The 14,792-nt window shown below is 44.4% G+C and overlaps 1 protein-coding gene across 1 annotated transcript; it reads right to left on the bottom strand.

Annotated features, from left to right (window-relative positions):
- Positions 1-2,932: 2,932 nt before the first annotated feature.
- OPTC (opticin) lies at positions 2,933-14,792 on the bottom strand. Its single transcript, XM_033152724.1, has 6 exons — positions 14,565-14,792; positions 12,811-12,964; positions 8,026-8,184; positions 5,598-5,800; positions 3,809-3,904; positions 2,933-3,254 (listed from the first exon to the last, which is right to left on the bottom strand). The coding sequence occupies exons 1-6, from the start codon at positions 14,778-14,780 to the stop codon at positions 3,084-3,086; spliced, it is 999 nt and encodes a 332-aa protein (XP_033008615.1). The 5' UTR covers positions 14,781-14,792; the 3' UTR covers positions 2,933-3,083.

The following is a 14,792-nucleotide window of genomic DNA, read 5'->3' as shown; positions in this document are numbered from 1 at the left end:
ACAAAAACACACACAAACATATGGGCAAATGTGATCTTTGATTAGGAAGAACTTCCTGACAGTAAGAGCTGTTTGAATTTATTCTTCTAATACATAATTTTAAAGAAATAGATGACTTCTCCACAGATCCATCAGGCTGGATTTTAATGTAGCTTCTGGTGCAGGATGCTATATCTCAGATCCTCTGACTTAAACCATTCAGATTGTGTTGGAGCTTCCACTTTTATTCTGTTTCATAGCAGTGCAAACTTTGCAATGCAGGTTTGAAATTGAGGGATTGAACCACCTTTTTATTTTAAAGAGTAGACCCAGCCTACCTACTTATTATTTTGGGATCTCACCTCAACTGTCCCATCAGCACAAGGATTGCCTCCACCTGTGTGTGCCCTACTGCCCCAAATTTGTTCCTAGGGCTAGGAACCTCGAAAACAAATTTATGGGGGGAAGGGGGGAGTTATCCATTGGCCAGGCAGAAATCCTTGCACTGATGGGACCATTTACTTAGTGTTAAAACCAACCCCATGCAGAACTTGTCTGAGGCCCGGAGCGGGAGTCTTGTTAGAATAAAATTATAAACTCAAACAAAAAAGCAGCCAGTCTCTGGTGCCCCCCCCCCCAGCTTAGCCCTCTGAGGTCCAGGGCAAGTGTATACAATGTCCCCCCTTCCCCTGCTTTGCATGGGCCTGGCTACCCCTCCCCCCCATTTAACCTTTAACTTTCATTAGGTTAACAGAAATCAATCAGAAGTATTTAGAAAATTAATTTCACTTTAGTTTGTATTTTATTTTAATCAAACGATTGCACACGTATACCATTAATTAGAAGACTCCAGAACATATTAAAACCTCCCATAGCAACGTTGATAACATAATTAAAAACAAGCTAAGAAGCTTTCAGTCTATTAAGACGCAACAAAATGGGTAAAAGGAGTCAGAAAAGAAGCAGACTCAGGCACCCATTCTTGCAAGTCCTGCAGCAATCCAGCTGGAATAGAAACAGTTCAGGGAGAAGAGGAGCCAATGGACCTGATCACTTTGCTTGAGCACAATGGGACCAGTTCTTAACTCTCCCTCCACTGCAGCCTGCCACAACCAAATAGTGCATCTGAGCACATGCCAAGTGTTTTCTTCTCAGCACTAATCAATTACAACCTGCTCCATTATCACACATTTAAAAGCAGCTGGTTTTTAAAAAAAAAAAAAAAAAAAGCTGGAGATGGCTTAAAGGCAGCTTTAACCTTTTAGGCACATTGTGGTCCTGATCCAGATTGAGTGTGTGTTCATGCATGCAACAGTGGTTCAAAAGCTACTAATATTTTCCTCCCACATTAAAATCTATGGCAGCAACTACTAGAGAAATAAGGTGGTGTTTGTACAAATTGAATTTTGAAGCATGAATTTTGCCAGTATTACAGTGTTTGAAGAGGGAGCCACCTAATGGATTCAATGTGCAATAAGTATTTCTTTAGTTTTGGAATATAGTGACAAGGAGGCACCAATGTTTTGGGGGGCCCAGGGCACTTTTGGAAACTTGAGAAACTGTTGTGAGCACCACATACACTCTCACACATCACACAACCACACACACTTTGCAAGTTACCAGTCAATGACATACCATGTAGCCCCACCCACCACTGCAACCATGCAACCTTCTGATAAGACACAATTCCACACAACCCACAATCACATCCCTTGCAATCATCCTCCCACAGCAATCACGCACACAGCCCTCAACCACATAGCCCTGCAACCATGCAACGCAACACAATCATTCAATACATGCTCTACTACACACATCTCATGTAACCACAGAACTCCTCCTGCTCCCACAGCCACACACCCCCTCTTCAGTCATACAATGAGAACTAACAATTACATTCCAAAAACCATCGCTGCAAAAAAGCTACTTTCAATTTTAATAGACCCTAATATTTTAATACATTTGTTTTTCAAAAACCAGGAAAATGAAAGGAATATATATATATGTGTGTGTGTGTGTGCGTGCGTGTGTGTGTATACACATACACACACACACACACACACCACACACGCTGGTTTAAGTCCTGAGTTGACTGAAACTCAACAAAACCAGGAAATTAGAAGTCAAAGTCGACACCTTAACAGCTGGGCCTCTCCATCAACCACGATGTTGTGCAATGTTACAAACTGTGCTTTCTTACAACTTACCCTTCATGCAACCCCCCCCCCCTTTTCCTTGGTTCTTCAGGCCCAAATCCAGAAAGGGAGGATGGCGTGCCTGGGACCAGCAAAGACATCCCACATTGTCCTGATTCTGTAATATCGGAGCCTTAGATGAATTCTCCTGTGTGTTGGTCCAAGCCTGCACATGGGCTTGGAAGCACACCAGCTGCATCCTCCACGAGAGGCTCTGATTTGCACAGAAGGCTGTGTTATTGTGCAGCACAATTAATATGCATCGGATACTCTGCCAGAATAAAGAGGGTCGAAAGGTCAGGACCCAGAGGGGGCATCTGCAAAAGTGCAAAAAGTCCTCAAACTACAATAGCAGCGGGTGGTGGTGTCAGGCTGGGAAAGTTTGGTGGTGGTGGTGGGGAATCAAGAACGGAAGGTCAGCTACAGAGCAACCTAGGGATCCAGGACTGGACTAGTTGTGAATCTTGAAGAAGATGCATTAGAATAGGATGCCAAATCAAAAGATGCTTCATGGAATGAAATTGCAAGGTGGAGTCTCAGAAAAGGAACCTCAATTGATCTGTCAATCTTTTCTAGCAAATATCTTGACAGTTGCACATTAGGATTAAAGGAGAAGGAGAAGAAGATGTACTGAGTGAATGCTTAATTTTTTAAAAATAGCACTAGAGTCATTGATTCTTCTTCCCAGCACTGGCAGATCAAGGATTAATGGTGCTTATGCAGCCCAGCACCAGATATACTCAAGTAAATGAGAAGTTGAAAGAGGGAGGAAGAGGAGACAGTCCAAGGGAGCAGTCCAGCAGCATCACTATCTGCCTGGCAGTGAAATTAATACCAGGGTCACTGTCTCTTGAAATCTGTTCCCCTTAGGCTTACGGTGCCAGCGGAGGTGAATGGTTGCTGCTCCTTTCAGTAGAGACGGCCTGTGGGCAGGCGAGGCAGGCAGAAATAAGCACTGGGGAAGAGGCTCAGGTTGATGGGGTTGCCATCCAAACGGATGTCCTCCAGAGCCCGGCGGATGTGGCTGTGGTCCCTGCTGTCGCAGAACGTGTCTACGTGCATGGTCTGGATGTTGTTGTTCTAGGGAAGGAAATTGAGAAGGGAAGATGATCACCAGGTGGAGCTGGTGGAGGAGGGGGGGCGGGGAATCACCAACACTCGTAGATCAAGAAGAGGCTCAAAGTTATTAGAGTTTTCCCTTGTTCTGAATTCTGAGATTCCATGGGCAAAGCAGACCAATGATAGCTTGGGGGCATGATAGCTAACTGGAAAGGGCCTTCACCAGTATAGTCCAGGGTGGACTATAACCTGGACTTCAAAACACTTAGGGCCTGATTGAATGCATCCAGGTCTCTTGCTGGGCATGGCGTTGGTTGTGGAGGTTGGCAAGAGACCCCATTTAGGGTTCAATCACAATTGCAAAACAGGGAAAGAATATCAGTAGGTACAGATCACATGCAATTAGAGAAACAATGGCAAAGATAATGCATGAGCCCACATTAAAACTGCTCCTTGCTTTTTAACAGTAATCTGAAAGGAAATGAATGGCAAACGACAGAGCCTCTCAGAGGCTTGTGCTTTGGCTGTTGGTCCCCTCTCTCTCTCATTTAAAGAGTTCAGCGCCATTCTCTCACCTGTAGATGCAAAGACCTCAGTCTCTCAGGCAGCGGCATGGGGATATAGTCCAGTTTGTTATCAGACAGATGAAGGAACTCCAGCTTCTTCAGATCCTGAAAGCAGAAAGAAGAAGGACCCTCAGCCCTTTGCCTCCTTGCGTGTTCAAGTGAGGCATCCCAGGATTTTCAATGGAAATGTGAGTTTTCAAAAGAAGTCAGCTTGGCTAGCCCCTAGCAGATTGAAATCCAGGACAAAGCAGCTAAGGGTTTGTGCAGGGGTAAAAATCTAACCCAACAGGAAGCGTGCCTCCACAGATGATAGGAGGGAGCCAACATATTACATCAAAGTGGTTCCTCATAAGGATGTCAGAGAATTCCATCCTAAGCAGCCATTGGAGCAGATATTGCTACAGTTTGCATATCTACCTGTTCAGGAGCTGTGTTCAACTGATGGGGTGTTTGTGTGTGTGTGTGTGTGTGTGTGTGTGTGTGTGGTTCAAATCCTGCTTTTTTAGCAAACCTCTAAGCACCCAGCCAACCTAATAGGATTTAACCACTGCCCCACTTCTGCCTCAATCAGCAAGTGCAGGTGTGAAATCAATAACAGTGACAATAATTATGACAGAACTTATGAAAAAAACATAGCAGACAAACAGCAAGATGCTGGGAATGAACTGCAGCAGAAAAGAAACGATGCTGATTTTTATAAATAAACTCTTATGAATAAAATTATGAATAAATTTTTATGAATCCATATAGGTTGAGAGCCAGTGTGGTGTAGTGGTTAGGAGTGGTAGACTCATAATCTGGGGAACCGGGTTTGTGTCCCCGCTTCTCCACATACAGCTGCTGGGTGACCTTGGGCTAGTCACACTTCTTTGAAGTCTCTCAGCCCCATTCACCTCACAGAGTGTTTGTTGTGGGGGAGGAAGGGAGGAAGGGAAAGGAGAATGTTAGCCGCTTTGAGACTCCTTCGGGTAGTGATAAAGCAGGATATCAAATCCATCTCTTCTTCTTCTTCTTCTAGGTTGGAATAGAAATGACTGCCTTCTTACCTTTAAGCACCCAGGCCAAGAGACAAGCTCAACAAACAGATGGCAAAAAGAGTTGGGTGCTCTGGAGCCTGCTAAACGTCTGTTACATAGGATGTACCGTAGTACAAATGAACATTGATTTTCTATTGTGTTTTTTTGTTTGCATAAAACATAGACAAAAGGTTAAATGCAGAGACCTCAAGAAATTAAGAAGGGAGCCCCCATCCCCAGACCTTCCTGAATTCCACTGCTGGGTTCATCACCAATGGTTAATGTCTACAGCAGGAGCAACCAAAGTGATGCCCTTCAGATATTGATAGACATCAGCCCCCAATAATCAGCTATGCTGTCTGGGGCTGATAGGAGTTGGTACAACATCTGGAGGACCCCACATTTCTTACTCCTGTTCTAAAGCAAATCAAGAAACCACAAGGAGAGGGCTCAAACCTGGCGATGATTTGCCCAAATCCCTGGTAGGGCTGTAGTGACTCAGTGACAGGGCAAGCAGCTGCAATCAAGGAGGTTGATCAGCCCGTATAGCTCAGGTCCATTAAGAGGTCCACAACACCAGGGGCAGTCACTTTGTACCCTAGATCATGTGAATGCTTCACTCACGTTGTCTGTCCCCACTCCCCACCCCAAACACTTGTGAAATGATGCAGAACATCCATCTGGAACAACCTTCTCTTACCAATACGGAATGAGAACAATCCAAAACAGCAAATAGTGGAAGGGTCTTAATCTAGGCCTTGCAGCATTTGAGAGGTGCTCACCTTGAAGGCTTCCGGTTGAATGCCTGCACTCTGGATTGCATTAAAGCGGGCGTCCAGCTGCACAATGGAACTGGGCAACTCAGGCAGGGAAGTCAATTTGTTTTCAGGGAGGACAAGCTCTTGCAAGGAAGGCAGCATCCTGAAAGCGTCTTCATCCACCCAGGAAATAAAGTTGCTCGTGAGGTCAATTCGTTTCAATTTTGCTGTGAAAAAAAGAGTTTGGGGAGCCGAATCACAGGTGATCACTTGGAAATCAGTTAATGTGCATCACTAGCATAGTGTTTCCTATTTTAAATGAGACCACACATCCCTTCCAAGGGAGTGAGAGTAGACTGGGATTCCCTTCCGCATTGGCGGTTGATGATAGCCCCTGTGCAAACCCATTTCTGCATCACCTGCCTGTTCAACCCACCTGTTCAGCCCACCTCCCTCCCCTCACACACGCACTTGTTGCACTGATCTCTGGTGAACTGACAAGGTTAGGGGGAAATTGTCAATTTCACAGATGCCACCAGCGGTTTGGTGCTGTTGTTTTAATTACAATATTACTATGAACACCAGCACTGGAGTACATATATGCTATTTGAAGAAAAGAAAAACAGCTAAAGAAACATGCCACTGAAAGGCTGCTTCAATGCATGCACAAAATGTAAGATAAAAGCAAATGTGCAGGATATACTCCTCTCTCAGCATTTGGGAGCTGCAACGAGAATCTGGGATCTCCTTGGTGCAGAAGTGTAACACAGATTCAGCCCAAAATAGGATCATTTCCTCTTTTTGAAATGTTTAGTTGTATTTGTCTTTCTCTCAGGCTTTGATGAGAGTGGACTGAAACATTGAGCCCTCTGGTATTGTAACAGGATTGTATCCAGTGCTGTGCCAACAAGTTTCCACTGGTTCAATGAGGCCTTCTTTTCCTCTCCTCCCCACAAATCTGCTCTCAAGAGTACCCCTATTTCTCCTAAGCTGATTTTGGGGGGCAAACAAGGGGCTGGAAAAGGCAGGAGAGGAAGAGGAAGTTCTATTGTGCCAGAATTGAATATTACCTCTTTTTCTTCTTTTTTTTAAAGAATCAAAATGAAATTAGCTGTTCTGACACTGATGTCTCACAAAACAACTTGCTTTCAACGCACTGCCCAGGAACTGCACAGCTGACAGGCTTTGTGAAGTGAACAAGTTCTCTTCCACCAGTTTCCCCTGGTATTAAACAGTGTGAGATGCTAGCAAAATGCCAGCCTTTTTCTTTTGGTATTGACTCAAAACCTTCAAAGGTGAAAACCACATTCCTCTTGAGGCTTTCCACTGGCTGAGAATAGAGCATTACAAGGTCTCAAATGTATGTGCCTGGCAGAAATTGGTCAGTCTTTTCCATCTCCAGATCCTGGCATATTTATTTGTTAAGGGGAAAAAATCTTTTGGGCCACAGTTATTTGGGGCTAATGCTGTGTAACCACAAACACGAGGAAGTCTTTGTGCCTTACATATGCTGGTACCTGGTTGCAGAACAAGCAAAAGTCCTGAGGTTTTCTTTTGCATATATTCATAATTTGTGCACTAAAGATAATATACAACAGGAGTCAAATTAACATCAGGCAAGAGAGAATAGTTTGGTGCTAATATGAATCTTATTCCAGATCTTTATTTCCTTTATGCATGGCTAGAACACAAAATGGTTGCCCAGTTGTTAATAGACTTGGGGATCAATGGGTGAGTTCACCCAAATCCCACCAGGTTGGGATGAATGTAACCAGGTTATGTCCAGATGAACAGTGAAATTTGCTTTGTGTGATTGCTTCATCACATGCCCAGACTAGTAACTCAACTCGCGGTTATCACACACTGCAGAATCCATTGTGATAGCTCATAATAAAGGTGGATATCATTCCAGATAGTGCAGGAATTATGTCATGCTCACTGCAACCCAGATTCTGTCCGGATTCATTCCATTCACATTTTCCAGCACACTTTCAGCCTGTTCACACATCCATTTAGCATTTGATAGCCACAGGGAAAGCCTGTAGGAATCTAGCCTATGCTGTGCCGGCTCTATGTGTCTCACCACGTTGCAGAATTTGTGGTGACATGCCCAAAACCAAATTCCTTTCCCACTGCTGCTTCCATGCACCTTGTGGTCATGAAAACAGAGCCTGATTGGGTCAGATTTTTGGCTTGCAATCTGGCAAGGACCCAATCTTCTTTCAGTCTGCATTATGAAATAAGAGCCATTGTGAAAACAGACTCTGGTATTCGGATATCCACTTCTGAGACAAACGTGTGGCAAACACATTTCCCATCTCACCCTCAGGAGAGTAGCGGAAGAGCAGAGAGTTGCACAGGTGACCTTGTAACAGACAAGGCTGCCTAGATGGGGTGAAGCAGCTTGCAAGTGTGAGAACTGCAACCAGAAGCCCTAAGGAGCATAGCATACCAAGTCCGGTGAAGTCACTGGCCTGAATCTTGCTGATGTGGTTGAAGCGGGCATAGAAATATGTGGTCTCCAAGGGCAGAGGTGGGATGTGTTCTAGATCAGAGTCATCACAGTACACAGAGGTGCTGATGCACACACAGACCAAACAGGTGGGAAGACCTAGAGACAGAGTAGAGAGTGCTAGTTAATGTGGGCCTGATGCAGTGAAAGAGTTTAGGAATGGCCCTACAGAGATGGAGAAATTGTTGCTGAACCCAGTAATGATCTATGTGGTGGGACAAAGCCACAAAGCTGCTCTCCTGACACCAGCATTGCTACAGCTTAACCTGGATTACACTGGGATGGGCCACGGTAGTGGTGTGATTGTGGCTGCACAAACACACCAGCAGAGGAAATTGGGAGCTCTAGCTGGGGTATCCACATCCTGGCCACCCTGCCTCACCCCAGCACTGCCCAGGTAAGCTGAACAACACCATTGTCAAGAGGCTGGCTCTGTAGCTCTGCCTTGCCATTTGGGCTGCTAGTGGTTGAGCTACTGTTTCCACCATTCCTAAGCATTGGCCATAATGGCAAGGGCTCAGAGGGAGCTGGAATTCAACAACATCTGGAAGGCCACAACTTCCCTATCCCTGCTTTAAGGAACAAGACAAATTTAATTTTTAAGGATTAGAGCTAAAGGACACATCCATTCTTTAAGTGCTCACATTTTGGTATTACTTTAAAAAATGCATTTTCCATTTTTCTATTTACACATCATACTTTCCCATCATGCATTGTTTCTGGTATTACTTTTTAATTGAAATGATGTTGCATTTTACTGTGTTCTTTTGTTTGCTAAACCGATCCTGGGAATTCTCCAGTATGTCCATGACTACCCGTGACCTGAAAAATCTTGTTAAACATTTGTCTCTTTTGAAAGCCGTAACATAGTGAACTGGACATTCATTTTATTATATGTATATTGAATGAATGAATGAATGATGAATCTTTATTTGCATCATCCACCAGCCATAGCAATAAAACAAACAAAATGTATATTTGTATTATTACAACAAACAACAGCAACAACAACTTATTACTTGCAACACCCCCCCCCCGCTGCCATTTGACTAGGTTGCCTCAGCCACTCTGAGTGGCTTCCAACATAATAAAAACACAGCAAAACATCAAACATTGAAAACTTCCCGAGACAGGGCTGCCTTCAGATGTGTTCAATGAAGTCAGATAGCTGTTCATTTGCTTGACATCTGATGGGAGGGCATTTCACAGGGTGGGTGCCACCACTGAGAAGGCCCTCTGCCTGGTTCCCTGTAACCTCACTTCTCAGTGAGGGAACTGCCAGAAGGCTCTTGGAGCTGGACCTCAGTGTCTGAGCTGAAAAATGGGGCTGGAGATGCTCCTTCAGGTATACTGGTATATATTTATACCCCACCTTTTCCCAAAGGAGCTCAAGCTGGCATACATGGTTCTGCTATGCACCTCACCAGGTAACCTTGCTCAGTCACACTCACTCAACCTAGGCTGCCTCACAGGTTGTGGGGATAATACAGGGGGCAGAACCTTATATTTTGCATTGAGCTCCCCGAGGAAAGGGTAAGATTGAAATGTAAGAGATAAATGATAGATCTGCTATTTCTCCTAGACTCAAATATTTTCTGAAAACTGTGGGCATGGGATAGAAGGAATTGCCACTCTCATTTTGCTATCAGGTGAGAGGACGACCTGTTATGGAAAATGTGGGGTGTCAAATTGGCTCTGTTCACAAGTGAGTGCTAAATTCTTTTAAAAGGCAAAAAAAGAGGAACAAATGAGTCAATTCCAATTAAAGAGACGAATCACAAACCACTAGTCCAAATAGCTGCTTAGCAATGAATCAGCCTGGGGCCAAGTCCAATACAAAGGGTGCAACGTTGCCTTATTAACCTTATGGTGTTACCCCAGGAATTTTGTTTGGCCTTTCATATTCAGAGAAACCCAACCGAAAGGAAATGGGAGTTATTTTTGCACTGAGAAATCATTGCTGCTGCTACGTCTGGAACCAACAGCCCATTGCAGAGTCAAAGTGACAAGATTCCAGGCACCAATTAAAACTGCTTGAGTATTTAAAAAAAAAAAAAAACTTCTATTCAGAGGACTAAACAGACTCCAAATCTATTAGTGGAGGAGTTCAAAGCAGAAAGCCAACAATTTCGCTCAGCCTACTACTTAATTTGTCCCAGTTCAGAGTGGCAGAAAATGAATAAAGATATTTATCCCTCGCTACAGGATTTTAATTGTCACTAATCTAATTGCTACTCTGTCCGATTGTCGCTGCGTCGCTGCTCATTAAAGTGTTGGTGCTTTGCTGGCATTTCTGTTTGTTTCTGAGCAGCTCCTTTATCAAGCTTCTCTCCTGTCTCAAACAAGGAGCCCAAGCTTGCTTGCTTTTTGAATGTACAAGCAGAGCAAATTTTGCTTTCTTTCCATCTGTCAGATGGATGGGCATAGGGCAGAGAGGGGATGAGGTGAAAAGAACCAGGCGCCTCTTTTAAATGTTCAGCAGTGTGTGTTTGTTTATCAAAAGAAATGGGAGCTGCTTTTCCCATCAATTAAAATACTCAAAACTGGCATGCAGTTTGAAAAAAACAACATAAGGACAACAAAGGAATACAAAAATAAACCAGGCAAGATATAAAAACTGGCAGCAGAGATAAATACAACACTAGCAGCACCATTCCCTTTAAAAGAAAAAAGAAAAAAGCAGGCTTTACTTCAACAGAATTTTTTGTTTTATGGTGGAAGAAAGATGCTTATTACAATCATATATTATTCATTAAATTGGTATAGCACCCTTCATCTGAAGATCACAGGGAGGTTCACAACAGAAAAATACAAAATGAGAACACAAAAGACATAATAAAAACACAATAAAACAAAACTAATCAATAGTCCCACAAACACATTAAAAAGGCCCACAGAATATTAATCAGCCAAAGACTTGGTTATAGAGAAAAGTTTTCGCCTAGCACCTACAGTTATGTTATGAAGGAGCCAGGAGCCAGGTGAGCCTCCCTGGGGAGTAAGGTAAAGGTAAAGGGACCCCTGACCATCAGGTGCAGTTGTGTCCGACTCTGGGGTTGCAGCGCTCATCTCGCTCTATAGCCGAGGGAGCCGCCGTTTCTCCGCAGACAGCTTCTGGGTCATGTGGCCAGCATGACAAACCGCTTCTGGCGAACCAAGCAGCGCACGGAAACGCCGTTGACCTTCCCGCTGGAGCGGCCCCTATTTATCTACTTGCACTTTGACGTGCTTTCGAACTGCTAGGTGGGCAGGAGCTGGGACTGAGCAACGGGAGCTCATCCTGTGGCAGGGATTCGAACCGCTGACCTTCTGATCAGCAAGCCCTAGACTCTGTGGTTTAACCCACAGCGCCACCTGGGTCCCTGGGGAGAGCATTTCACAAATGGGGAGCCACCACAGAAAAGGTCCACTCTTGTGTCCATTTGTGTGCCTCCTCCAGACCTCTCATGGAGGAAGCACATGAAGAAGGACCTCAGAGGATGGCCTCAAGGTCCAGGTAGATTCCTATGGGAAGAGGCGGTCCTTGAAGTAATGAGGTCCTGAGCCATTTAAGGCTTCATAGGTCAAAACCACCACTTTGAATTGGGTCCAGAAACTAATTGGCAGCCAGTACAGTTGGGCCAGAATTGGTGTAATATGCTCAAACAGTTTTGCCCTGGTGAGCAACCTGGCTACTGGATTCTGCACCAGCTGAAATTTCTGAACTGTCTTCAGAGGCCCTATGTATAATGTGTTGTAGTGGTCTAACCTAAAGGTTACCAAAGCATAGTTAACAGAAGTTAGGCTATCCCTGTCTAGATAGGGGCACAGCTGAGCCACCAGCCCAAGCTGATAGAATGTGTTCCATGCCACTAAGGCCACCTGAGTCTCAAGTGACAGCAAAGGATCCAGAAGGACCCCCAAGCTGAGTTCCCACTCCTTCAGAGGGAATGTAACCCCATCAAGAGGAAGGAAACCATCCAGTCTGAGGAACCACCCAAGAACAGTGCCTCAGCCTTATCTGGATAGAGCTCCAGTTTGTTGGTTCTCATCTAGTTAATCACTGAGGTCCATCCCATCTACTGCCAAGACTATGGACCAAGACAATGGTCCATCCCATCTACTGCCACACCTGCAGATGTAAAGAAGAAGTAGAGCTGTACTCCAAAACTCCCGATAACCCAACTCGATGTTTTCGTGTAGATGTTAAACAGCGAGTCTGAAGGAGATGCTGCCGAATATATGCAGATTGTTTAGGGCTTTGCAGGCAAAGCTGATCAGGTGTTTAGTGATTTATTTATTTCTAGATGTTCAACTTCAATAAGCTTTTAATATTTAGTGATCTGTTGCTTTTAGACTGTTTCTTATTTAACTATCACTTCTCCCCTTTGAGCTAAAGACAAGGAAGCTATCACCACAGCGAGAACCCAAAAGAATAAAGGAGCCATTCATTCCCAGATGTGACAAAACATCCCTTCCTTGGGCATTCAGGTATTGTGTGATGCCTTAAGCCTAACATGGCACTCCAAACAATTATGAATTGCAACTATTGAGGAACCCATCCTGTACGGATATGAAGAAACACAGATGCTTCACATTCCTCAAGAGACCCCAGCAGTACAACTGGGGCAATATTTCACCAGCTGCTTCACACTGAAATTTCCTGCGCAGCATATGCCACTCTTATCCTTAGTTTTTGTTTCATGCAGAAAGACTAATGGTTTTGAGTGTTGGTGTTTTACTCACCCTGATCTGTTATGGACCCAAACAGGCCTGGTCCCTGAGGCCTGGCAGCCGTGGATGTTGGTGGGCTCTTTTGTGGAATTTCAGTTGCCCCAGTTGTTGTGCTCAGAGGCCCCGCCAAGCTCCTGGTAGGAGGAGGCAGGGTGCCAACCTCAATCTGTAAGTAAAGCAAGGGCCTTGTGATTGCATTAGTTATGATGCTCAGAGTCCATTTTACAGAGGGCGAAACTGAGTCATATGTAGGGCAGAAGTTTCCAGGTTGGTCTTCTAAGGGTGATTCATACATAATGTTGTTTTTCTTCTGCACACAAACACTTCAGGTGTCCCTTGCTGGGGTAATGTTACATAGTCTTAATGTTCCCAGCAGCGGAAAGGAAATGTCACCCTTCCTGTGGAAATTACAGTTCACCATACTAGAGACCAGTTGATTATCACAATACATTTCTTTATGTAGGGATGCAGGGGGTCTTGATTTGGATCCGGACCCTGGAAGCATTGGGTAGGCAGAGAGGGAGGCTTTAATGTTTTATCACCTGCTGCAGTTCTGACCAAGATTTATGTCTGCTATTTGCACGACTGCACATTTTTCTTTCCCATGCAAATAGCAGTTGTGGGGGGGAGGGGGGTCCAGACCAAGGTTGCACTGATGGAGAAAGGGTTAAAACCTCCTACCTGCATATGCAGGGGCCTCAATCTGGATTGGGTACCTTTTATATGAAAAAATTGAATCATTCAATTAATTGCAGAAACGGCATCTCATTTAGTTTGGTTCTGAGGGCTAAATCATAAGTTACATTAAAATGTTGCTTTAACTAGTAAATGTGGTGGCTATGAGAGGGGGAGAGGGTGATCCGGAACAGAACAGTGGCATGTGGAGAATTTGAGGTCTTAACTCTCTTCTCCTGCAGTCTCCGAATACCCCTCTTGGCTGCAATTGGAGGGAATCTCCCTTTGGTGTCATTTTTGTTGGAGCGATGGCAGGGGATGAGAAGGTTCCCCTCCTAGCACGCTATGGTCCTGATCTGGATCTCCCCACTCCTATTGCAGTGGCATGCAGTTGCTCTTTAAGACTTCAGTCTCCTTTAACATATTTATGGCTGCCTATGAACTGCCCCGACAATAGTGTTGGTGAAGGATTTATAGAGAGTACAATCTATTGCAGCTTGCAATGTAAATGTGGGGAAAGGAAACAATTTCTGACTGGGTAGACAGTGGAAGAGATGTGCACAGCTAATTGAAATTGCTGCTGACAGTTGAGCTCCTGGGGTAAGGTGGTAAAACCTGAGAAGCTGATGCCTCTGCACAGGGTGACTATGTCTACATATAAGTGTGGACACACTGTACACTCAGAATTGTGATTTGGCCCTAGGGTAATCCAAATTCTGCAAGCGGAGTACACCAGTTTGCATGTATACACTATATACACAACCATCTGGCAAGATCTAGTTACAGGTAGGTAGCCGTGTTGGTCTGCCGCAGTCGAAACTAAATAATAAAAAAATCTTTCCAGTAGCACCTTTGAAATCAACTAAGTTTGTTATTGGTAGGAGCTTTCATTGGTCTCAAAGGTGCTACTGGAAAGACTTTTTTTTTATTTTGTTTCGACATCTGGCAAGAGTTAGTGGGTTATTAGAAAGGCAGAGTATGAATATTGGGGACAGCTAAATTATTGGGAGGCACTTAAAGCTGCGATTCTGAGCAGGACAAACTATCTGCTGAATAACAGACGTCACATTTCAGTGGCAATTCTATAGTACCTTTGATGCCAGGTCCCCGTAATCGTAGTTCTCTTCATAGTTACTAAGATCGATGACCTCTCCATAGTTGTCCAGGTTGAGGTCATAGTTGCCTAAATCCAGACTGTCATAAGTGGCAGATCTGTGCTTCTCCCTCTTCTTTCCATCTTCCTTCAGTGGAACAGCCAGAGTCAGAGCCAGGGTGGATATTATGCCCACCAAGGCTGCAGTCTGCATCCTGTGCCTGAG

The sequence above is a fragment of the Lacerta agilis genome, chromosome 6, assembly GCF_009819535.1.
Source record: "Lacerta agilis isolate rLacAgi1 chromosome 6, rLacAgi1.pri, whole genome shotgun sequence".
NCBI lineage: Eukaryota > Metazoa > Chordata > Lepidosauria > Squamata > Lacertidae > Lacerta > Lacerta agilis.
This window is presented reverse-complemented; position numbering and strand designations above follow the sequence as displayed.